Source organism: Vicugna pacos, chromosome 6, assembly GCF_048564905.1.
Source record: "Vicugna pacos chromosome 6, VicPac4, whole genome shotgun sequence".
In the NCBI taxonomy this organism is placed as follows: domain Eukaryota; kingdom Metazoa; phylum Chordata; class Mammalia; order Artiodactyla; family Camelidae; genus Vicugna; species Vicugna pacos.
In genome coordinates this window covers 28,421,599-28,448,241 of record NC_132992.1, presented here as the reverse complement: position 1 = coordinate 28,448,241, position 26,643 = coordinate 28,421,599, and the positions used below count along the sequence as shown (strand labels likewise).

Below are 26,643 nucleotides of genomic sequence, written 5' to 3'. Positions count from 1 at the left end.
ATTTGCGGTAGGGGGGAAGATAGGAGAAATTGAACATGGATGCCATCACAGAAGCCAGGTCTCCAGGATTTAGGCAGCCGACTGAATGCACGCTCCATGAGGGCAGAGGCTACCTGAGTCGTGTTCACTGCCATATCCTCAATACTTGGCACATAATGGGTACACACAAAATACTTGTCCATGGATGAATATGAGTCATTGGAAAAATGTGGGAGGTTACGTGGACAGTGAGACTCAGAATTCCAGTGACAGAAGGAATAGAGTACCATTAAAAGAACAAGTGAACACTGGAAGATGAACGTGGACCGTAGATCTTGACTCCACTCTGGAACATACTGGGAATTTACCTGAATAATGTGTCTAGCCGGTGATGGATACTTGAGCCTAGCCCTCTCGTCGTTGGGAAACTGCCACAAAACAGTGATTGGTGAAGCTGTGCTGAGGTTGGAAATGGAGAGTGAGAGCAGAGGAAGAAGGAAGCAGTGGAGGGAATTGGGGGACGGGGGCAGGCAACATACTATAGGAGAGACAAAGAAAAAAGATTCTGAAAAAAGTAGAAGACCTAAAAGTATGCAGCTCTAAAACAAAAGAGAGAATTCCAAGGAGCTGCTATCAGCAGCACTGACTGCTGTGAAGAGGCTGAAGAGGAAGATGTCAACAAAAGCCAAACTTCACACGAAGAGGGTGGAGACTGGGGATGCAAAGTGGCCCTGGGGTGGCAGACTTGCCGCTGCAGTCCTGCAGGTAGCTTGAGGAGAAGACCTCCGGGCTCAGGAGCCAGTGTTTAAATCACATCATTCTCTACTACTTCCATAGCCACTCTTGTGTATCCTGGTCAACCACATGTTTATCCCAGACCCGAGCTTGCCCAGAAGGCTGTCTCTCCACTTGGAGAGAAAGAAATAAATCTCAGCACCTACTTTTTACAACGTTAAAGCCTTTGTCTGCCACTGTTATGTGATTTTCCAGCCCGGGGGCCGGGGGGAGCAAACGGAGTCACCATCTGATTTAGTTCTGTGAGTGCACACTTCTGTGAGGGGCTTACGGGAGGACTGGAAAGGCACGAGTTTTCGGGGGTGCGCCCGCAGCCCGGGCATCAGCTGCTCTGTTCTTGTCCGTCCTGTCCTTATCATCAGGATTTCTCTTCTTTTTGTTGATGTACAATATTATGTAAGTTACAGGTGTACAACATAGTGACTCACAATTTTTTAAGATTATATACTCCATTTATAGTAACTTTTAAATATTGGTTCTATCCCCCGTCTTGTACAGTATATCCCTGTAGCTTATTTTATACCTAATAGTTTGCACCTCTTAATCCCTTCCCCCTAAAATGCCCCTTCCCCCTTCCCTCTCCCCACTGGTAACCACTAATTTGTTCTTCATATCTGTGTCTGCTTCTCTTTTGTTATATTCACCAGTTAGTTTTGTTTTCTAGATTCCTCATATAAGTGATATCATATAGTATTTGTCTTTCTCTGACATATTTTGCTTAGCAAAGACCCTCCAAGTTCATCCGGGTTGCTGCAAATGGCAAAATTTCATTCCTTTTTATGGCTGAGTGGTATTCCATTGTGTGTGTGTGTGTGTGTGTGTGTGTGTGTGTGTGTATACATATACATATATATACATACACACACCACATCTTCTTTATCCATTTAGCTGTTGATGGACACTTAGGTTGCTTCTGTATCTTGGCTATTGTAATTAATGCTGCTGTGAACATTAGGGTGCATATATCTTTTGGAATTAGTGTTTTTATTTTGTTTGGATGTATGCCCAAGAGTGGACTTGCTGGGTCCTATGGTAGTTCTATTTTTAGTTTTTGAGACATCTCCACACTGTTTTCCACAGTGGCTGCACCAATTTACATTCCTACCAGCAGCATATAAGGGTTCTCTTTTCTCCACATCTTGCCAGCATTTGTTATGTATTCTTTTTGATGATGGCCATTCTGACAGGTGTGAGGTGATATCTCATTGTGGTTTTGATTTACATTTCCCTGATCAGCGATATTGAGCATCTTTTCATGTGCCTGCTGGCCGTCTGCATGTCCTCTTTGGGAAAATGTCCGTTCAGTTCTTCATCAGGATTTCTGAGATAGACAAAAAGCTTGAGACTTTCCTATTAAATGTACAATAAAGAGACCAAGAGAGACATGTGCTCAAACAGTGGGTATGTTGTGTTTTTCACCAAACGTGTGAAACAGGACAGACAGTTTCATTTTCATCAAGTACAAAGTTTGTGAGATGTATACAGTTTAGGTAGAAAAAAGTGAAGGACTTGGTTCTGGGGAAAGAGCACCTGGTCATTTGCAATAATGAATCCAGAGGTAAGGGTTGAAAGAGTTGCTAAAGAGAAGCTAAGTTAGAGTATGAATTACAGTCCACAGAACCAGTGAAATGGGAGAAGATGTGAACATCACTATACACCTAAATAAAAGAGTAATGAGCAGGACAGCAAGTGAAAAGCCCCTTGTTTTTTCTTTCCATCATTTTGCAAGTTTCACTCTCTTCCTTCCCTCTTTGCACCAGACAGACGTTTACCACCGGGAATCCTCCTCATCTGTGTCCGAAAGTTACTTGAACACCGAGGTCACACTTAAGAGGGAAAGGTTATCAATTCAGGGGGATTGAAATAGGATTCCTGTGGAATTACGCATCACATCTATTTGAAAACAAATCCTTTGCAAACCATCACATCACGGAAATCACAGCCCATGATGAGAAAACTGCCAAGTTTTTTGAGGTTGCAACTTAGACCACACAAACAAAATGTGTCTGCATCTCCAAGTGACTTTGGTTTGGAAATTGGAAGAATAGGGCATTTGATCAGGCTTCCTCTCAGGATCTCCAGTACTTTCCCCACTTCCGGTGGCAGAAACCTGGTTGGTGGTCTGAGCCAGGAAGGAAAGTGATATTTCAGTTTGGGAGAGAAAAATAAGTCTAAGTTTATTTTTTCAGAGTCATGATTTAGGAAAAAACAAACTAAAGTAAGGGATGCCTTTTATTTCAAGTCAGTCAGTTTTCGTTTTATCTGAATGATTTGCTTTCCCTTGTGCTTGAGTGTCTGTGATTACGTGGTCAGGACCTGACAAGCATCCCAGACGGGCTGGGTGACATCCATGCGCCCTGCCTTCTCTGCCAGTTCTTCCTCGTGAGCTCTCCAGCAGCCGTGGAATTTTAGGAAGAAAGGGACTGGATTCCCTGGTGCTATGCTGCTTCCAGACCAGTCCTGCATAATTTAAACACACAGGCTGTAACAAAGATAATGTCTTTCCCCTGAGAATACCCAAAAGCTGCAATGCCAACTGCACAGCAACTCTGTTTATGGCAAAACTTTGAATATTTTGGGTATTGCAGTATTAGCATTTTGGAGAGTTTAAATGAGCAAAAGCCGCAGACTTTTCTATGCAATGACTGAGAAAGACCTGGCCTAACATTAACCAGATTGACAAGTGATGACCAGGGGCTGCCTCTTTGAATGGTGGTTCTGTTTTCAGGATCAGTGGAAGTCAGAAAAAGACGAAAGGGCATTTGTTCAGAAAAAGATTACCTTACTGCTCACCTTTCGATGCTGCTGCCTTTTCTTGAAAGAAAAGCTGGCTGAAAGTAATAACGGTGGGAGTGAGAGAGGACCAAGAGGGAGGTGAATTTCAGCCACATCTGGGGGAGAGGGGAAACCAGCTGTGTACAGCCCGGGCAATGGCGATTGCGTTTCTAGTGAGCATCTTGATTTGGGCCTTTGGCTTCAGTCTTTGTGTTGTGTGTTTTTGTCTCCTTGAGGCAGCCTGAAGCAAAGGGCAAGGAAAGCAGAGTTAAGGTAGCATGAGAAGCAAAGTATATGATTAAGGTATTCTCCTCCAATTTGGTACCTACCAAACCCAAGGGAGACCAAAAGCCACGTGGGAGGAAGTGACAGATTCGGATGAGTTAGGCAGCCTCATCAATGTGTTGGTCAGGGGATCCCGAGCTGGACGCGTGATCATGGTTGATACAGTATGAATGCAATTTTTCTAGTTTGCCTGAAGAACAGAAATAGGAATTTAAGAAGAGGGATTTACCATCCAAGGGTTTGATTGGGTTTTTATCAGAGTACGGCAAAACAGGCATGTTGGGGTCTGGGCTCATCTAACAGAGATGGTCAAGAGCAAGTAGAACTGGGTTGAAAATAAGTCTCAGGAGGTTCTGAGAAGCAGGGAAACATGGGAAGGTCAGAGTGGAGATTGTAGAGGACTTTCACTCTCAAGATCCTGCTACAGAGTGGGCAGTATCTGCCTCTCAGTACAAGATCTGGGCTTACGAAGGAACTTGAGAAAGGGAGACTGGAGTAAGAAAACTCACATTTAATTAAACGAAGATGCCCACATTCCTTTCCTTACTGATTTCAGAGATTGAACTTGAGTTAGGCCTTTAATATGTTTAAAATGATTATTCCCTAAGAGTTTTTTTTTTAAAGCAGTTGGTTTATCACATTACACAGAGAAGTATGAAAATACTACTTTCTGCTAACTTCCATTAGGAAGGTCTAGAGATGTTCAGAAAAGAGATGTTCAGATAATTCATCAGATTTCAGAGAAATATTCAAACTTGCTAATCCCTCTAACTCAGTTATAATTCTAAAGCAAAGTCCATTATACCTTTGGGTCATTGATGCGGGTGGCAGACCACAGCTTCATCTCTTCCACAGGCTAAGTTCGGGGTGCACTGGATGACATGGGTCAGAAGGCTTGCTTCCTCTGCCCTTGGCTTACAAGGCTGTTTCGATGCAGTTGGCTTTCCATGGGTCCTCTCATCGTGAATGTGGAATGTGTCCCACTTCTCCAGAAGAGCCCCGAACTAAATAGCCATTGTTTTAAAAGGCATTCCCATAACCCAAACGCCTTCCTCCCCATCAGTTACACTAACTGATGACTAAAACTGTGTTTTTCCTCACTATGTCTTTTCTACATATCCCTTAAGAGAAGAATTACAGAGTAGGATTGCTCTAGAAGGGGTAGCAGCCATTAGAGGGGCGACCAAGATAATATTCTAAGAAAAACAGAATCAAAGCTAAACAGTCCCTTGCTTTTTCTCCCATTGACCAATCTAAGAGTAATAAGTTGCCTCACCTCCTGTTTCTCTCCCCCACCCTCACGCGCGTACACACACACACACACACACACACACACACACACACACAGAAAGCATACCATGATCTGATCAGGTACCATGGATCAGAACTGAGAGATGGAGAAATAGAATCTTCAGCAAATGACTTACAGACCATCAAGCCTTGAATTACTGGCAGTTTCAAACACTGCCTGAGTCATCATCTCAAAAAGCTCTCCCCTCTGCTTTGAAAATATTCACATTATCATCTCTGCAGCCAACGCACTGAAACCCCTCTCCATACTGAAACACAGCGAAGAAAAGTTAGGGAAGGCATTGAAGAACAATAGTTCCTTTACAGATTGCTGTACATCAGATGAAAAGCTGAGGCAGGCATACAGTATTTTATCCGACACACCGCAAACAGACCAGCAACCGCCAGATTTGGAATCCAGAGCTAACAAAAGCATTAAATCCATCGGGCTTTGAGAAGGGGCAGTGTTTTTTCATATTTCTCTTCTGCTACCATTATTTACATAACAAATCACTGCAAAATGCAATCATGTCAGATGTTGGAAATAAACTCTTTGGGGGATAGCTATTTTTAAACAACCCATAGTTATAAGGATGTTTTAAAAACAGGCAAAAGCTGAGTTTGTGTTTTAAATCATAAGTGGTCTCAGGAACTCTGTATTGTTGGGCTAATGCTAACCTATGGGACAGAAAAGGGTTTTCAGCAGAGTCCAAAGTCCCTCAGGAACGATGATGTTTGAAAGAGTTGCAAAAATTCAAATTGGCCATAAATTGAAGCCCAGGATTTCCAGGCAGGTATAGGGAAGTCCCCCATGCCAGTTTTTCCCATTTTGGAGAGCACTGAACTTCACTGGCAAATACATTCAAAACATTTCCCCACCAGAAGATTTTATTTACCGATACCAAGAACAAGCCTTTCTTCCCTCCCCTCCTTCTTCACCCCCAGGAATCAGAAGTCAGTAAAAAGAATGCTGCATTCTTGGGGATTATTTGCATGAGTGAATTATTTGCGTCACTCTCTGAGAGGTTATATTCATGGTTGGTATTCCACTTGCCCAAGCTTACTGCTCCCACAAAAGATTTTACCTCCAGTCTAGTGAGTCCCATGCTTGTCCCCCTGACCCCTGTAACATCCTCCACCCACAGCAGCACACACCCCCCACCGGCCACCCTTCCCCTCCAGCCTCATCTAGGCACTTGCTCATGAAGAAACAGAAGCTTCGCCTTGAGCCTGGAGTCTCAGCGCTCCTACCCGTTTTCTAGCCCACAGCACACACACCCTCCAAAGCTACCCTCAAGTCCCATCTCTCCTCTGCTGCCCCAGGTCCTCTGATACACGTGATGTCTTATTAAGAATAATAAAAATAGTATTAGCAAACATTGATGTGACACTCCCAGCCAGGTTCGATATTAACTATAGTCTCATCTAGCTCTCATTAAAAAAAAAAAACTTTTGAGGAAAGCACTGTTATTATCTCCATTATACGGAATGGAGCTCAGGCGGGCTAGTTTTTGTTTGATGTCAAAGGAGGACTCCAATGAGGACAAGTTAAGAGCGTGAAGTTTTGATGGCTCGGGCTGCGTGGTTGAGCAAGAGGGGAGAGAAAACAAAACAAGAGATGAGGAAGTGAATGGATGGTGTAACCCACTCCTCAGAAAGGCAGGGCTTTCCTTCAACATCCCCCTGTGGAAATCAGGTCCCCTCTGGTATTATTAATGTAATTGTCACTCTTTCTGTTCCTCTGTGGCATTTGAGAAGTTCCTTAACTAATAAGAGAGGGCAATTCTGCTCACTTTAGAATCCCTCCCACTTAGCATGCAGTGGGTACTCAATAGATAGATTGAATTTGTCCAAAAAATTAGAAGAGCATTTAAAGGAGTTCCTCCTCATTTAAACCAAAAATGGAATAAAATGCATCCAGAGATGAAAACAAGATTTAAAAAGGAAAAATCAAACTCTTCCTGCCACTATCTACCCCAAGGAGCAAGGCCAAAAATGGAATAACGGGGAAAGAAAAAACCCAACAAACTCATTAAGGATGGAAGACAGTCGCTACCCTCGACAGTGGACGCATAGCCAGGGGGATTTTTTTAATCTGTGTTTATCTAATGGTCAGCCCCTAGTCAGATATAAAGATGAGGAGATTTTCATATCTGTTGTCATTTGTTAGACAGTCTGTTTCTTTAGTCTTTTAGATTCCTGAAGTCTTGGAAAACCTGAACGTAGGCGCCTGTGTTACCTGGGGAAAGGCAGACGTTCCCTTCTCTTGTTCAGTTGCTTGTGAAAAACAAAGGAAACATTAGAATGAGTTGCAGATAAAAGTAATCCTTATTTAGTTATATCTTCTTTTTGGTCAGCATAAGTCCAGAATTTGAATTCAGTACCTCCTAACTTTGTCTCTTGGGAGAAATGTGCCCCCCACCGCGTCATTACTCAAATATGGAAGTATTTGTCGAAATCCCTTTTTCCTTCACACCCCTGAGGCCTCAGCCCTTGAAGAGTTGTGTCTAGATGTAGAACCTGGTTTTACTATATGCCAGCAACAGAGGAGGCATAACTGTTTTCATCACTCATGGATCCCAGCCTTTGAACAAATGCAAGGGTGACTTACATGCATTGGCGGGGGTCTGAGGGTCCTTATTGCTTTTGTCAGCTGAGACAATAGGCCTAGTCCTTAAAGACACCAAATAAGGTGTCTTAGAATGTGACTGCACCTGTCTGCTTTTAGCTCGTGCCATACAGGCAGGAGAAACCCCGTCCCAGAAACGGACCTCAAAGGAAAGGATGGTCTGACTGATTGCCACTGACCTTCCCCAGTAGCCTCGTATGGAGCTCTGAACATTAATGGAAGTGTACACTGGGAAAGTTTTCATTCTCAGAAACCAAGCCCCGCTCCCCTATCCTGGGCCCTGTGTTATTCACCAGCTAGAAACACCAGCCGCCGGAAGGGAGCAGGTGGCCCGTCCACTCGTCCTGGTTCCTCACTCTGAAGAGCCATCCGTCAGTTGACAGCACTCTGGCCTAGGTTAGGTGTCTTTCTTAACTTAGTGGGAAGAACTGATTAGTGTCATCAATTGTGGGATCATCTTAGACTCGATGCTGCATAATACATGTTTGTTCTTGGACGTAAAATTAGAGTAAACCTGAGGAAGCGAAGAAGGAAGTTGGCTTCAGTTTGGCTGGGGTTCTGTTGTCCTGTTTGTATTCTTACCAAATGTGTTTTGAGGTGTTTTGAGTTTGTGACCAAGGGGCCAGCTTTTGCTGTAGGAAAGGAATTACTAGCACGCTTGCCATCTACTAGGCGTTTCCTGCAAGGGATGACAAAGCATTTGATGCATAGCACATGTATGAAGGTGCCAGCAAATAAAGAGGTTCACCAGAGGCCATCTCTCTAGAAATACTAGGTTTTACCTGTCTCTTTCGCTGCTCACTGGGGATGCCATAGAGTCGCGGAGGGAGGAATTCTGAAGTCCTGAAATAAAAGACGTTGAAACTACTTAAGTGCTCCTTTATTGTGTCGCTGTTCCTAATAGTCAGAGAACATGCTTTCTCTCCCTAGAATGTTATTAGGTTACTGAAAAAATTGTGGTTTGGTTAGGACGGAGCATGAGCCAAGCGGTAGACCTAAATCCCTTCTTTTATCTGAGAATCGTGACACTATCGTAACCACAAATATTTATCTTTCATTCTCAGAGGAGACGGGTAGCCTCTTTGGATCATCCTCTGCAGAATGCAGTCGATGCTACAAGGAGACTGTTATCCAAATTGTTAGCTCTTACAGCCAGACTAAACTCCGTTGACTGTTACAAAAACCCAGGGTGGAAAGAAAATTCTAAACGATAGAAAGTTAAGACATCACTTCTGCAACTGTTGGCTCTGTTAATTTAGGGACTTGAATTTCCCTTTGGATGACTTTCAGTGATCAAAACTTACCAAAGAATAAGAGATCCTGACTTTCTTCAGGAAGGCAGTAGAAGGACAATAGAAAGGTGACTCGGACTAGATTCTATCATTTCGCATCCTTTTTTTTTTCTTTTTTTTTTAACATTTTTTATTGATTTATAATCATTTTACAATGTTGTGTCAAATTCCAGTGTTCAGCACAATTTTTCAGTCATTCATGGACATATACACACTCATTGTCACATTTTTTTCTCTGTGAGTTATCATAACATTTTGTGTATATTTCCCTGTGCCATACAGTGTAATCTTATTTATCTATTCTACAATTTTGAAATCCCAGTCCATCCCTTCCCACCCTCCAGCCCCCTGGTAACCACAAGTCTGTATTCTCTGTCCATGAGTCTTTAGATTCCACATATGAGCGATCTCATATGGTATTTTTCTATCATTTCGCATCCTGATTTTTCACTGGGGATTGTTTGAAAATCTATCCGTATTAATAAATATGGGTTTAATTCTTTTAACTGCTGTGGACTCTTCCAGGGCATGAATGAACCACGTTTTATTTATCCATACCCCTTTCCCTTTCTGTCATTAAGTTAGTCACATCAGTCTAGAACTTCACTATAAAAAAGAGCCAGAAATCTGTGTATCCCGTCTTCTTCGTTGGGACTTTGGAAAGATAAACAAGAGAATAACGTGAGGTGACTAGAACTCTTTTGTTATGAAGTGGTGCAGGCCTTGAAACTAATTTTGCTTTCTTAACATTGTGTTTTCCATTTGGAAGGGCAAGATTCCTCAAGCACTCTTTTTTTTTTTCTATTTAAGTAATGCAATAGTGATAATTCATGTGTGAAAGTGATGGGAATGTAAAATTAGATAATTGTGATTAGCTGGGCCTTAAGGCTATCAACTCAGTCCAAAATAATGCTGCCGAGACCTGAGGACAGTCATTTTGTGGCTCATAAATGATGGTTTAAGCAGTTGAGTGGATGAGGTCCAGAATTCTCATTGGTCCCTCGGTGGACAGTAATGCTGCCCGGACCATAATTTTCCATCTTTCTTCTTGGAAAGACTGACTACAGGCCACTCAGTAAAATGAACCTTGGAAATAAGACTTCTGTCTCACACCATTTATTCACAAAAGAGAGCTATAAAAATAAACACAAACCCAGAACCTAATGGAGACATGGCAGCAAGCCTAAGAGAAAAGCCTTCCCTCCAGTCTCCTTTTTGTTCTCTTTCACTTGTATTTAGTTTTAGGACAGGACAGATGCATCAGTTGTAGACAGACATCTGTGTTTTCTGAACTTGTTTATCTAGAAAGTAATGGAAAGAGATAAGAATGAGTAACTTTGGAAAGAGCCAGCACTGGGAAGACTGCGACGGGCAGACAGAGTAGTCTTCCTACAGCTTATTGCGATCTGGAAACTACCTGGACCGTTTCAGGGAAACTAGTCTGTGTTCTGTCTCACCTGCATTCTAACAGGTGAGACTGGTCAGTCTCTCTTGGTTTCTACAGAAAAATCCCAAAGCAAGCTCCTAGGTGGGCATGACTTAGAAACGGAGCCAAGCTTTAGAGTCCAGTGTCCAGAAGTCTGGACACGACAGTGAATTAGGAAGAATGTCAAGAGAGATCATCCCTGTTCCACGCACTGCCTTTCCGTTTCTTGTGAATTTGGTCCGAGCTTCTCCAGGATCCTTTGATTCTGTTTTTGCTCTCTTTTCACTCAATCTTCCCTCAGTTTGATCTGACGATATCAACTCTTTCCTTCAGTTCCTGAGCATACCCTTTTGGTTTGTTCCCCTCCCCCTACTTTTTTCTTTTTCTTTTTTTTTCTTCCTAATATCAAGGAGCCTTTTCTTTTCCCTAGGGAATTCAACTTCAGCCCTTTCCAGCACCTTCACCATTGGCATTATAGCCTCTCAGGCTGCAGTAAGCAGGGCCCCCAGAGGGTCTCCCCTTCTCCTTAGAGTGCTTCCTCACCCCATGCACTGCAGAACACATGACATTCCACCTCCTCATTTCTCCTCCCACTTTCCTTGTGAAAGAAGCAGCCATCAGGCCCTCCTGACATATGAGGCGAAGGGATGCTCTGAGAGACATTCCTTTTCCAAGGACCATGCTGCTAAGTTGGTGATAGATTTTGACATCCAGAGGAACAGTCAGCTCCCTTGGGTTTCTCCTTGAGTTATTTCTGACTGCTATTACAAACTTGTTTCCATCATTCAAGTTTTGTTATCCAGACAGACCAAATCCACTCTTTCCTTGGCCTTTGGTTATTACCAATGCTTTTTGTTTTTTGTTTTTGAGAGACTACTTACTCTAAACAACGTCTCCCAAGTTGATTTCATATGTCAGATTTAACACATTTTGAAAAAAGATGACTGAGTACCTAATCATAACCATTCATTCCTTATGTTTGGGCCCACACTATGTTGGATATTGTGCCATATCCCTGGCTCCTAGATCTCCCAGGCTAGGCTGGAGAGCTGGTCCTCAACAGATAACTCCACAGTAGAGCAATTGTAGTGCACGGACTAACAGAGCAAATTCCTTCAGCCCATGTTGAGAGCCTGCAGTGGGTGGGGTTCTGTGCCAGGCACAGTTTATAGAGTGATGAGCAAAATAGAGATGTGTAATTGACAAGAGGAGGAGACCAAATGGCCAATAACTAACCCAGCATATGTTACAAATTGTGAAATGTCTAGGTTCGGTAGGGGGCAGAGTTTTAAGAAATCTACCTTGAAAGAATGGAAAGGACTCTCTGCCACCATGACATTTAAGCCAGGGGAGGATCTCGTCATGCGACTGTGGGAGGAAACGCGTCACAAGCAGGAGGAATCTCACGGAGGGCAGCCCTGAGGTGGGTAGGAGCTTGGCATACTGAGAAGTGAAAACGGGCTAGCGCACGCAGAACCTGGGGGCCATGTGGAGAGATTTGGACTGTATTCATTGTTCAATGAGAAGCTTTACGCGAGTTTGTCCAAAGAAAGTAACATGACTGCATTTATGCTTTAAAAGGTTATTCTGATTGCTCTGTGGAAAATAAGTGGAAGGGGCAAGAGTAGGTATAAGGAGATGGCTGAAGTAACTCAGATGAAAAACAATAGCACTTTGAACTAGAGCGGTAGCAGTTGAGATGGAAAAATAGAGATGGATTCAAGGTACGCTTCAGATGAAGAAAAGACAGGGATTTAGTCACAACTTCAACCTTGGAGTTGAAGCGAAGGGAGGAGCCAAAAATAATTCCCAGGTTTTGATCATCTTTGTCAATTGTGGTGGCCCTTCCTGAGTTGTGGAAGACTATGAAAGGACCAGGTTTGTGTTACAGTAGAGCTCATTTGAATTGCTGGCAGCTAGCTGTTCACGTCACGGTGTCCAGCAAGGTAGGAGAGAGGTAAAACTGGTGTTGAGAATGTAGTCAGGAGTTGACAGTATGAACTTGAGATTGACCAGCGGCATAATGGTAGATGGCTGTGTGTCTAGCTCATTATGTAAAGACAGAAGAGGGGAGAGCCCAGAGACAGCCTTGGGGGCTGCCTGTATTTAGGGTGCAAGAGGAAGAAGAAGAGCCAGCAGAGGGGATGGAGAAAGTGATCAGAAAGGTTGAGATATTGACCAGTGTTGAACATGAACCAGTCTGGCTTGCCATTGATAAGTACCTTGTCTTTCATGGTAATTAAATATAACAAAACAAAACAAAACAAAACATTGTTTCTGAATATGTGTGATAAACTATAAAGCATTACCTGTGTGTAACTAATGCATTGCTAATGTGTGAAATATGGGAGCTAAGGCAACTGAGCTTATATAAGAATCTGAGCCTCTGAAAATCACTGCTAGTCTCCAAATCTCACCCGAGCACGCTTGTGTTTCATGGCATGAAGAAAATGGGACGAGTCCCTTTTCAAATGGTGCTTACACTTATTTAATAAAATAATTAATAATAAAGTGAGTAAGGGTTTTTTTTTTTTAGTTTCTGCCTTACCTACCCCTGCTCTTATTCCTCCCCCAATCCCCCTGCAACTGCAATATGGTATCTGTTGGTGATGGTGTGTGCTGCCATCCCCAAGCCCTTGTTCTCCAACTGTGTGTGGCTTCCAGCACTTAAATGAAATCTTATTTATTTGCAGATGCCCTTTTATAGAACTGTAAAAAAGGAGGCACATGGCCTTTGGCAGGAGCACACAGCTCCAACATGGCCTTCCACTGTTTTTGCAGTAGATTGTTAGAGCTCCAGGCTCTGTGCCTTCTGCCTCATAAGTTCAGAGAAGCCCATGCTGTGAAGAATACTTTGCAAATGTGAAAGCATTCTGTACCATCTGTGTGACCAAACTCCCAAGTGTGAGCTGGACTAGCGCCTTTGTTTCAAGGGCTTTGTTTCCATGTAGCTCCTTTAAAATAGATACTATTTGGAGACGAGGGGTGGGAATAGCTCAGTAGTAGAGTGCATCCTTAGCATGCACGAGGTCCTGGGTTCAATCTCCAGTATTTCCATTAAAAAAAATCAGTATTTTTAATTAGTTAATTATAATGATTTATACTCCCATATCATTACTTATGGTAATAATAGAAAGATTGCTTCTTTGGCATTTTATTTGGTTTCGAAGTCTAAGAAAAGCATGCATGAATTATCTTATCGTCATAAATCAATGGGGAAGAAATGTAAAATTTTGAGTTTTGAAATTTAAACCAGTTGCTTGGAACTGCAACCCTTTGGTTGTAGAGAATGAGAAAACTCTGCAGAGTTTTCTTATTCTACAGAGCAGCCCCTTTGGCCATACCCTGGAGTAGGCAACCATAATATGAAGTACCTACCTCTGAGACAGGGCCAGGAAAGGGGCTCTTGGATGAGAGAGACAGAGCAGTACCTCGGGTAGCTGACGATGTCTTGGGAGATGAAATTTCATCTTGCCCAGTGAAACATCCTGCCCCTCCTCCACTCGCCCCAAAACAACTAGAAGACAAGTTGCAGCATAACAGCACACTCTTGTACCTAATGATGGGACTCAGCTTCAGAGATTTTTTTTTTTAATCTAGAATCAACCATCGAGGAAAGGCAACAAACTCAATGAGTAGAAAATACACTTGTAGGCATAATCTCAGAGAATTATAAGAGGCCCCCGCTCCATAAGAAAGAATCCAGTAGAGAACATAGAAATGAACATTTTGGCTGATAGAATTTTTGAAACATCAGTGAATGTACAGAATGGTAGGCTAGACATCACTGAAGAGCAATTAGTGAATTGTAAGATAAATCAAATCAAGGAGTTTATCTAGCATAGAGCATAAAGAGAGAAATGTATGGAAAGCATGAAGAAAAGCTGAGATAGAGAAAATATATTTAGAAATTTCATCTATTTAGTCTAACAACTACTTAATACAAGTCAGGAGAAGAGAGGAAGATAGACTCCAACAATGTGAGATTACTTCCTAGAAATGCAGAAAGACATTGCATCTTTTATTGAAAACTCTTCAGAGCAACAAAAGATAAATGCAAACATGTACACACCCTTTGCTCTTTTATAATCAACTTTGAGAAACAAGGATTTAGAAAAATTCTGGGAGCTGAACAACGAACTTAGCAGCAGCAACACTGGATGCAAGAAAACAATGAAGCAATAAATTCATATTCTGAAAGACAATAATCTTAAACCTAGAATTCTACATTTAGTCCAACCATCATTAAAGTGAAAGAGGAAAGTGAAATCTTTTGAGACACACAGAGCCTCAGAAGTTTAATCTTCATAAATCCTCTCTTGAGGTTGTACTCCTTCATACAAAATGAATCCAGGTAAGAAGTTGTGGTATATTTATACGATGGAATACTACTCAGTCATAAAAAAGAATGGCATAATGCCATTTACAGCAACATGGATGGACCTGGAGAGTGTCATACTAAGTGGAATAAGCCAAAAAGAGAAATAAAAATACCATATGGTATCACTTATATGTGGAATCTCAAAAATAAAAAGATGCAAATAAATATATTTACAAAACAGAGACAGACTCACAGACATAGAAACAAACTTATGGTTACCAGTGGGGAGAGGGGGTGGGGAAGGATAAGGGAACTATATTCAATACGTTGTAATAGCCTATAATGAAAAAGATTATGGAAAGTAATATATATATATACTTATTTATTTATTTAAATCACTATGTTGTACAGCAGAAATCAACAATATAAATCAACTATAATTCAATTTAAAAAAAGTGAATCCAGGAAGAAGTGGAGTGGCAAAAGTTATAATGAACAAACAAGTTCATAAAATGATGGTTAAATATTATTATAAAAATTTGGTTTTGGTAACCTGGAAGTAAAATTGCAGATGTTATCAACATGGGATGTGGCATAGAGTGTGGCCATGAGGTTTGGCAGAAGGAGAAAGGAAAAGCAGGCCACTTTTATATTGCTCCGAGTTAGGGCACAGAGTACTCTTAGAATCACAGATAACTTACGTCATGGGTGTTGGAATTTAAACATACTCACCAATCAAAAAGTTGAAATTAATCATTTTCAGACCAGTAGAGGAAAAATGAAACAAAGACAATTTGATGAGTCTAACAAAAGTATCAGGAAAGGGGCAAAAGGAAATACCTAGAAATCTTGTAAATGAAAGTACAGAAATAAATATGACAGAGATAAATCCAAATACATCTGTAACCACAATAAACATGAATGGGTCAACTTTCCCCAGTGGCTGAAAGTTCTAACCAGGGCAATGTAAAAGAAAAAGAAATAGAACGTCTAAATACAAGAGAGGAAAAGACAAAATTGCCACTGGACTCTCTTATGGAGTGGTGGCCTCTTGTAATTCACTGAGATTATAAAGCGCATGTTCTGAAAACTCATTCTATCTCCTGTTCATTGAGTTTGTTGCCTTTCCTTTGCATACTCTGGTTATCTTTTAGAAAATTAGTGCTGTGTGAACAGTGCCTATCCATTTCCAAAGTAGGTGATGAGAATGTGTGTGGAGTGACTGAGGGCGGGGTGTAGGGGGCTCTCCAAGATTTTATGTGCAATGTTTAATATTTTGATGAGAATGTTTATTACCTAAAGTAATTAAAAATTAATTTTTCAACATCTTTAGGAGTAGAAGTCTTCAGTTTTGCAGGATTCAGAATCAAAAGCTCCCTAGTCACCATGAAAAGAAAAAGGAAAAAGTAGCCTGTCTGTTAACACAGGGTTCCAGGTTGAGCCCAGCGTTTATGTAACCACGGATATGTTATGGGCCTCACTCGCTACAATGGGCAGAGGCTTTTAGAGGAGGGTGAAGTTTACATATGCCCTTCACATTGTGTTGATGGATTTGGGTTGGAAATTGTCTGCGTTTATCTTTAGGCATATCCATTTTAAATGTTTAAATATCTGTAATTTCTTTTGTTTAACACCGACGTGGTTGGACTTTAATATTTAGCCCACCATTTGGAATGGCGAAATCTTCCGAAGTACATCAAAGGCAGATTATTCTTTCTAGTCCTGTTTCAAGTATGCAGAAAATGGTAGGTTATGCACTTAAATTTTTAACTTCGTTATATAAATGGCGTTAAACCAACCGTAAAACAATTGCCAATGATAAGAGCATTGTTTCATCGAGCTTTTATTCATGACCATGAGTCATTTTTCCTTGTCCAAATGAGAAGTGGTTCTTTTTGTTTTTTGCTTTGTTTTTTAAATTAGGTCCTAAACACTCAACTTTTGCCCATATTTTCCCTTCTGCTTTGGAATTCTTTTTTTCTTTTTTCTATCAATCGTTATTATTTCTTTAGAATACTTCTTTAATTTTTTTAAGGGAAGGAACAAAGCTAGCAAAGAAACAGATGTGTCCCATATAAAATATGCAATAAATCTTGTCCCACAAATTCTTTTCTCTGAACTTTCTGACAGAAACTGTCAAATATCCACTTTAATTCAGGTATAAAATGTTCACTCCGTGTCATGGCGCCAACCGCCATATGCCAGAAGAAAGTTAGTGACCAGCCATAAAAACAGCAGCATAAGCACCTTTGAAACGGTCCAAGTCATCGTGGGTGAGAACGACCCTTATAAATCCATGGGGAATTAATCTCGGCTACGCCACTATCCTGCTGCGCATTTACAATGAGCTTCTACTCCCACACAGCACAAGTAGTAATACTTTTAAAAGGAGAGAGAGAATAAGAGAGCCGTGTGTCCACCTAATGAGCTTGCGGGAGGGGAGAAGGGGGTTCATGGATCAGAAAGCAATAGCTTTTCCTCCCCCGCCGTGGGGCTCTGGATTCCCCTTGAAACGGGCAGATCCGAGCCTCAGTGGAACATGTAGGGCTGTTCTTCAAGCTCGTGTGGCTGGGCTTCACAGATCATGTGAAACCAATCTCCCCGAAGCGCAATCACAGGAAATGACTTCAGCTTTATAAATCATTGTTATCATCCCACAGGAGGAGGCAGTGCTATGGGTTTTCTCCAGGAAAGCATTTCAAGCCTCTGGTTTCATGATCTTTTTGGGTTTTGTGTGTTTCCTTTCTTGCTCCTTTCTGAAATCAGTTTCATGTCATTGGTACCATTAGCTTCAGGCTTCTGCCTAAAGGAGACCTTGGCATTTCTCTGATTGAGCGGATACTTGAACGTTTCCACCCCTCTCGGATGTTCAGGGAGATCGCTTTCATATGAGATGTGGCCGGGGTGGGGGGCAGTGGTTGTCGCATGCTCAGAGGCCTCCTGCTTACTTCTAAGCATGTGCTGGCCCTCAGTATTTTTTCCTATTTAGGATATTTTCTTCATCCTGTGTTTTCCCAATATGGAACAGGAATATTACGCTTAAGTGCCATGGATAGAAATTTTAACTTACTTTGCAACATTCGACATGATTTTTAATACTTGTGGCCATCTAAAACATTTCTCTATGAAGCCACAAAAAGAGGAAGACTAAATGGTAAAGCAATGGATTATTTCCAATGTGAATCAACAGATAAAAATCTGCTTTAATTGTATTTGATAACAGGTTAGTAGTACTTTGTAGCCAAGAATTTTTCTCCTACAAGATCTCATTTAAGAAATACTCTCAGAAAATTGTTTTAAAATGCTATCTTGGGTTTCTAGAAAAATATTTTGTTTTATTTGAATAGGTTCCATACCTGCTAATAAAGGTTTATTTTTCAACAATGATTTTCAATAATTATAAATTATCTATAAAAGTATTCATTTAAAAGTTGACACGTTAAATGAAAAAGCAAGAAACTGAATTTCATATTCAGTATGACCTCAACTGTATTTAAAAAAGCACAAATGAGCATATGTGATCATAAATATATGCTTACATTTGTGGAAATGAATCAAAATATGAATAGAGGCCATTATTTAGGGAAAAGCTTATTTTTATCTTCTTATTTCTTTTCTTTCCTCAAATACCCAAGTGTTCTACAATGAGGATTTATTCATTTAAAATCTGGAAAAAAAATATAAAGATTTGTTTAAGAGAAGGGGAAAGGAGGATGACAGTTGTCGTTGGATGATGACTCCAGAGGGCCCGCCTGGAATTCTGTTACCCTCACCTTCAGCACTTCCGCCTCAGCACCCTGATGAGCGGCGTGGTCAGTTTTAAAACCAGGCCTCATTTCTCTGTTTCCTTTTACTGACTCGGATAATGATCCCTTGTGCTCATGGACCTTCTGCATACCTTTGAAGGAACAAATTAAATGTGCCTTCATCTGGAAACTGTCTTCTACAGTATCTTCTGTGGGAATGCCAATATTTTCTCTTCTTGGCAATATTTCTCAGAAAACAGGCTGTTGCTTACCTTCCCTGCCTGGGTTCTTGGTACCATAAGAACTGTTGAAGTTCTGGTAGTTCTTGGGTACCGTTTCAAGCGGGCCATTTTAAATCCCCAGCGAGGACAAATTCTTGACCATATGAAAGGAAAGGAGATAAGAAAGTTTTTTGATGTTCAAAGCAGTGGCAGTTATCAGGGTAGAATTTATTCAGCTACTGTGGCCCTGTAAATATGGTTTCCTAAGTACACCTTAGCTTTGCCAAGGTTCTAAAAGAAGACTGGTTTAAGGGTATCAACAGGTGTTCCATGATGATTTACCAGACATTCTGGCGGTCCGTTCATGTCCAGGACTAAACAGCTGAGCACTTATTTTTGCTTCCATTATTTAATAAACATCTTTTTTTTTTGCTATAAAGATATCAGAGGTTTTGTATAAATAAATCTAGATGAAGAGGAATTCTCCTTTGTAAAGGTATGGGTTCCATATTCTATTTTATCTGATATATAAGTACAGCTTTTTTCCTCTTTGTTTTTGATTAGTTAAGATCAGTCTTAAACTGTTAAAATCTCTGACCATGCATAACAGCTTTTTATCTGAGTTTTAGTCTTTAAAATATGATTAAAACCATTCTTCATTTTGGATATATTTCTAGACAATTCATAAAAATATGTTGGATGGTTACTTTATAGAGACAGTGGAATCTCACATTTGTGTATGTGTATCTAAAGTATAAATAAATGACTTTAAACTAGGTGACTGGGGGTTTAAATTTAACTTATTCTTGCGAATGCTTGTTTTTCAGTTATGACTTCTTATTTCTCTAATTTCCCACTCTGTAATGATAGGATAGTTTTACAGTTTTTAAGCAGGAACCTATAAGAATAACAATGTGGGATGGTGGAAACTAGACTAAAGTAAGGGGACAAGTTCTTGCTTTTTTGCCCCAAACCAGCGGCAGGACCTTAGGCAGGTCGCTCACTCTCAGTGTGTTACACTGCTTCTTCCAAACAGCATCTATTGTTTCTTTTCCTGATTATATTAAGTGATGCTAATTCTTCAAGCAACTAAAAACAAATTTTTAAAAAACCTGTTAACCAGAGGCAGAAATAGCAACTACACTATTTGGTATATTCCCTTCTGATATTTTTAATAGTTAAGTCATTTATCTCTGTGATATACATTTCACTGTAATTTTAGTCACGATGTATTTACTGCTTTATATTCAGAATTTTGTCACTTGTAACCATGTCATAGCATTTTTCCGATGATATCCTTTGAAAGCAGTATTCTGGGTATTTGAATCTAGTATGTTTGCTTCAGGTCTTGGGGGGTTTGATGTGGGAATACAAATGTTACTAAAGAAAAGAACAGGATATTCAATTATTCAGACAAGTCTCATGGGAATCCAAGAAAAGTTGAACAAGCAAGCATCATTGGATGGATAATTGCTGTGGTGGTGATAGCAACGATTGTAAAAATTGATGTTTACTGAGCTAATGTGCCAGATGCAATGGCTGAGTACCTACAAAGATCTCATTTAATTATTACAACAGCTGTCTAATATAGGTCCTATTATTAACTTCCATTTGTAGATTAGAAAACTCGTTCTTAGCCAAATTAAACATTTTCCCAACGCCAACAGCTAATAAGTAATAGAACAATGTGAAGCTTTGACTCCACTATTGTCCATAATGTAGAACCCGTTTGATATGTGCACTGAAGAGGTTGAATGATCTATGCAGATCCCTTGGCATATTACTTGGCACACACTGAAGATGCCCCAGTGAATATTCATCATTATCGCTGCCACCGCTAGTCAGTTGTATTAAACCACTTCTTAAGCAGCTGATCGGCTGGTAGGTTGACTGTCCTTGGATCCCATTAGCTGTGGCTGGTGGGCTGAAAGGGCCACAGCCCTGTACACGCTTCTGTTATCATAAAATCCAACATTTATTGATTTATTCAATACCCTCTTGTTTAACCTAGCTCACTTTTAAACTGTTGCATGAGAGACTTAACACTAGGTAATTTCTTAGGTTTCTCGTAGCTCCGAAGTTCCCAAGTGTAAGGTTTCATTTTTTTCCATTGGGCAGATGGGCATGTTGAGGTACAAAGAATCAAGTGTTGACCCTCAATACCTGGACAGTCATTGAACGAAGTTATGAGGAACCCAAAGAAGCCAGTTGGTGAACTTTTCCCCCCTAATTTGTTAATGTGGTGCTTAAAGAAAGATTTGTTGAAAATCAAGTACTTAAATGCTGTGAAATAAACAAAGAGGCCCTTGCTTTGGAGCGCACTACTTTAAATCAGAGACAAAGATGAGCACGGAGCCTGCTACCACTTTGCTGAAGAACCTGCTTACAGATTCAAGCTAGCATCTGCTTTGTAGTCACTCTCACCAGTTAGTGGAGTAAAATCATTATCTGATTAATACTAAATGTATAGTCTCAAGTGCTAAGCATTTTGAATACAAAGTTAAACACACACGCGCACACACACACAGTCCATGCCTTCCCGAAATGATGCACCTTTAGGCTAGCACTAACACCAAGATAGGACAGAGTTGTTTGGAAAAGGAGACCTTCTTCCAATATTAGCATACCTGCAGTTTGTCACCAAATAGTTATTTAGAGCCTTGAAACAACACCATGGTCTTTGATATTTCACCAAGGTTCTTCATGAAGCAAAATGGGGGCAGCCCTCTTTTACAAATCTCGCTTCCTTGCAGTTCTAATATTTCCTGAATAATGCTTCATTTGGAGTGCTCCCTAAATGATGAGGCCACGGATGGAATTCACTGTTCCTCCATGACCCTTGAAAAAATTCTAAAGCATTGTAGATGGTCTGAGCCTTCCCACTGGGCATGAGATGGCAAGGAGACAAGGCAGACGCTATAAGAAATAAGATTGATGTATAATTATAATTGATGTATAATTTTTATCAGTAAAAATTGGTTTTTTTATAAGTATGTATGTTTAAAAGTATCTATGAAATAATAACTAAGAAAAAACATTCTTACAAAGAGCATGTCACTTCTATTAATGCTGATAAGTTAAAGGTATATGTGGGCCTAGAAGCTGAGATAACATGGAGAATCTCAGGCCCTGTTTGAGAATGGAACCACCTGACTCCCATTAATGTAGATGAGCCTCTCACAGACTATTCTAAAATGTTACCCCCATGGTCTGCTTTAAAGCATCAAGAGTCAGGAAATTTAGAGTGAAAGCTGAAATTCCATCTTGGCACTTCCTCTCTGATATATGTACTCCTATGGAAAATGAGCTGTACAGTGCACCTCCAATATACCACCCTGGTGTTTGAGAATTCTGGGGAAAAGCACTGCCCCATTGGGAAGCAGGAGGGGACAGTGGAAGGTATACTGGTTTAATGAGTCAACAGACCTGGATTCTACCACTATTACCGTGACCCAGGAAAGTAACTTCGTCAGCTTGGGTATCCATTTTCTCATTTCTATGAGAAATTGTGGGACTAGGTTGTAAATTATATTGTCTTACCAACTTTCTCAAGTAATTGCATCTGTATCACCTTGAAATCAAAAACTTGCTCTGTACAGATACTTGGACAGCTCTGAGGGACTTCACTGGACTATATAGAAGCAGAGGAAAAAAGCTGGTGGAACATTAGCAGCTAATCAAAAGGTTGTGTTTAAGAGTAATGAGCAGAATTCCTTATAAAGTCTAAAGTTGACTGTTATGTCAATATTGTGAGTGGGTGAAAGACTGGGCAAAAAATCTCATCTAAGATGGAAATATATTGAAAACACAGAGTCATAAAGCTTTTACAGTGGATAAATTTACTTAGATCCCAGTGACACTGGTAACCTGACTTCTTCTAGAATTGTGAATGGACAAGATGTTTACTTCTGCAGTAGTTACTACAGAGAACAAACCAGCTGCGTAATCTGATGACCGCTTAGATTTACACTGTGGTCCCTGAAACTGTACCCATTACCTACACAAATAATTATTACAGTCATCACAGAATATAAGAGAATAATATAATTCTTCTCATTGTATAACCAAGGAGACTTTCTTAGTTCAAATTATTACTCCAGCAAGGTACTTTATGAGGTATTTGAATATTCTCAGGCTGAGGTTTTGAAATGTTAAAATATAAATGACTTAAGATCAAAAAGTCATCTGTAAGCTTGATTCCGTCCAGACTGACTCTTTTCCAGCCATTGATGAGAGAAGCTCTCTTGCCCTGAGGGCTCCACTGTGTGGGGTGAATGGGGCGACATTATCCCTGTGCGTTGGGAAGGGCAGTACTTGTCTGCGTGTGAGGTGGGTGGGGGAGACTGAGAGAACAGCTGTTCAAATCAGTTTCCATGTTCTGCAGTTCAAATGAAGAACCTTGGTGGAGAAAGGCCCCAGGTGCCCAAGTGAGGTGATACCGCTGTTTTGTTTTCCCTTTGATGCCCATAAAAATATTCAGATTTAGTGATAAAGACAAGTGAAAATGGCAGATAAAAATGATGAAAATGATGCAATCTGGCAAGTCTGGATTGAACTCAAGAGGATCCCAGCTCAAACACAAGCCTGAGGGTTAGCCTAGATGACTTTTCACACTCCTTTTATCTGGGTCTCTTTGATTTTATGACTCTAAAACATCTTCAAAGTCTCCTGATCCAGTGTCTTTTGCTTGGCATTCTGATCAAAAGCCTGCATTTTCTAGTCCACTTTAGCCTTAGACAGGTGACCTGGAAATCAAATTATACCCATCTCTTGGGAACCTTTTTCCATACCCTTTCCATAGCCTCACCCGTTTACACAGAAAATCTCACAAATGGCCATCTATTCGCTTCAACTTTACTGTCTAACTAGACCTTTGCAAATGTAAACTCTGTGACACACCAAAAATGATCATTCTTCTAGTTTAGTTTAATTTTATTAGTTTAACTAGTAAAATAGGAAGACTAAATAAATAGGAGGAACTCATCCTTTGTGGGTAAGCATACCAAAAGAAAAAAAAAATGTAAGGGTAAGACCTCTTCATAACTCAGTGATTCCATATATTTATATTTTCCCCTCTCTAATAGATGTTCAAAACTCATCTCTCTTTCCAGTGTCAGTGTGCCGTTGCCTCTGTCGGTGAAAGCATTCTTTCCTCCTGGAAAGTGCATGACAGGGTGATTTTCAAAGAAATGAAAAATGACTGCCGTGCTCACATCAGATGGATACCACATGAAGTGGAGTGCAGTCCCTTTGTTTCCTTATTAGCATCACCAGCTCCTCTATTTGTAGAGCTGTAATAAAAACAGCTTCTTTACTGTGCGTCCTGTTGGTTTATACCAACCATGTCAGGTCCATAAACCATGGTATATTAAAGTGTAATAGACTGTGTAAAGAATACTAGGAAGATATTCCAACCTCTGTCCCTTGCCCTCATTTCACAATTTACTACCTCCCAGATGGGCATCCATAAATATGACTTCATTGTGGTTAGCATAAAACCCCCACTTTCTTTGAAGAGTGACCTCCTTCAGCCACTTTCAGTGCGTGAATGCCACCCTCTTGAGGAAAGAACTTTGGTTATTTCAGTATATCTAGGCAATGAATGTTCATAGTCTGACTATTTTCTGGGAGTGTCATTTTACTTATAAGAACGTTACATTTTTTATAATGACTATTTTAAAGATTCAGTCTGATGCAGATGAAACTCAAGGGTTAACATTTGTGCCTGTGATATATATCAATCTAAAAAATGTATCAATCTAAAACGGGATATAAAAGGATGATAAATAGTTCTCTCTTGCCCTTTGATTCTACTGGACTCTTTTCTGTTTTGCTGCAAAAAGAAAATGGAAGATTAGAAACTGCTGTGCTGGGAAATGGGCTCTGGTCCCCCAGGGGAACGACAGTGAGCAGGCAGTGTGTTCTGTTAGTGTGGGTCCCTTGTGGTCAGATAAGTGGAGTACATACTAGGTGTTAGTTGAGGGGAACACTGTGGAATAGACTTGGTCACTGCCCTCAAGAAGCACAGAGTCTAGTAGGGAAAGCAGACTGCCAGCCAGTGATCCCAGTTCTGTGTCCCACATGTGTAAACACAACGCTGATGAAGTTCTGCAGAAAGAATGCCCACCAGCCCGTGGAGGAGAGACCAGGTGGAGGGCTTCACAGAGGAGGTCATTTTAAGGTTTGGTTTTTGAAGAAAGAAAAAACATTTATATTAGGGGTGTTTGGGAAGGAGAAAGGCAGGAGGAGGAGGCATTTAAAGCAGAGGAAGCAGTTTTTCCAGCACCACTTATTGAAATGGTTGTTTTTTCTCCATTGTACATTCTCCTTTGTCACAGATTAATTGACTGTTAAGTGCAGGGGTTTATTTCTGGGCTCTCAGTTCTGTTCCATTGATCTATGCGTCTATGTCAGTAGCATACTGTTTTGATGACTGGAGCTTTGTAGCACAGTCTGAAGTCAGGGAGCATGATTCCTTCAACTCTGTTTTTCTTTCTCAAGATTGTTTTGGCTATTTGGGGTCTTTGTGTTTCCATAGAAATTTTCAATTATTTGTTCTAGTTTTGTGAAAAATTACATTGGTATTTTGATAGAGTTTTCACTGAATCTACAGATTGCCTTTGATAGTATGGTCATTTTAACAGCATTGAGTCTTCCAATCCAAGAACACAATCTATCTTTCCCCATCTGAGTCATCTTCAGTTTCTTTCATCAGTGTCTTATAGTTTTCTGGGTACAGGTCTTTTACCTCCTTAAATAGGTTTACTCTGAGGCATTTTATTCTTTTCGATGTGATTATAAATAGGATTGTTTCCTTAATTTCTCTTCCTGATAGCTACATATAGAATAATGAAATGAGAACATTTTCTCACACCATATACAAAAATAAACACAAAAATAAACATAAAGACCTAAATGTAAGATGGGAAACCATAAAACTCCTAGAGGAAAACCTGAGTCATACCAATATTTTTTTGGGTCTGTCTTCCAAAGCAAAGGAAGCAAAAGTAAAAATAAATAAATAAGACCTAGTTAAACTTAAAAGTTTAAATTTTGCACAGCAAAGGAAACCAGCAACAAAATGAAGACAAATGTACTGAATGGGAGAAAGTATTTGCAAATGATAGGACCAATAAGGGATTAATATCCAAAATATATCACTCCCCATTCAATTCAACATAAAAAAATTAACACATTTTAAAATGGGCAGAAGACCTAAATTGACATTTTTCCAAAGAGGACATGCAGATGGCCAACAGGCACGTGAAAAAATACTCAGCATTGATAATCATCAGAGAAATGCAAATCAAAACCACAATGAGATATCACCTCACACCTGTCAGAATGGCCGTCATCACAAAGAAGACACACAGAAGCACAAAGAAGCACAAATGTTGGTGAGGATATAGAGAAAAGGGAACCCTTATACACTGTTGGTGGGATTGTAAATTGGCGCAGCCACTGTGAAAAACATTATGGAGATTTCTCAAAAAAAACTAAAAATCGATCTACCATATGACCCAGCAATTCCACTTCTGGGTTTATATCCAAAACAAAACAAAACAAAACAAAACAAAACCCAAAAAACTAATTCAAAAAGACATAGGCACCCCAATGTTCATAGCAGCATTATTTTCAATTACCAAGATACGGAAGAGCAACCTAAGTGTCCATCAACAGACAAAGAAGATGTGAGATATATATGTGTGTATACACACACACACACACACACACACACACACACACACATATATATATATATATATATATATATATATATATATATATATATACACACACATACAGTGGAATACTACTCAGCCATAAAAAAGAATGAAATTTTGCCATTTTCAGCAACATGGACTTAGAGGGTATTATATGAAG

General features: G+C 40.2%; 1 protein-coding gene across 17 annotated transcripts in view; it reads left to right on the top strand.

Annotated features, from left to right (window-relative positions):
* The window catches only part of FMN1 (formin 1), a 432,624-nt gene that overhangs the window by 324,547 nt on the left and 81,434 nt on the right, over nt 1-26,643 (top strand). Inside the window, exons 19-20 of one of the 17 annotated variants that reach the window (XM_072962724.1) lie at nt 16,453-16,537; nt 18,428-18,641. The exons of 15 other annotated variants lie outside the window; for them this stretch is intronic. In XM_072962724.1, coding sequence (XP_072818825.1) covers nt 16,453-16,537; nt 18,428-18,440 — 98 coding nt within the window. In that variant the 3' untranslated portion in view covers nt 18,441-18,641. Of the gene's footprint in view, nt 1-16,452; nt 16,538-16,950; nt 17,040-18,427; nt 18,642-26,643 lie in introns of those variants that run through there. One more of the 17 variants, XM_072962723.1, reaches the window with a different exon arrangement.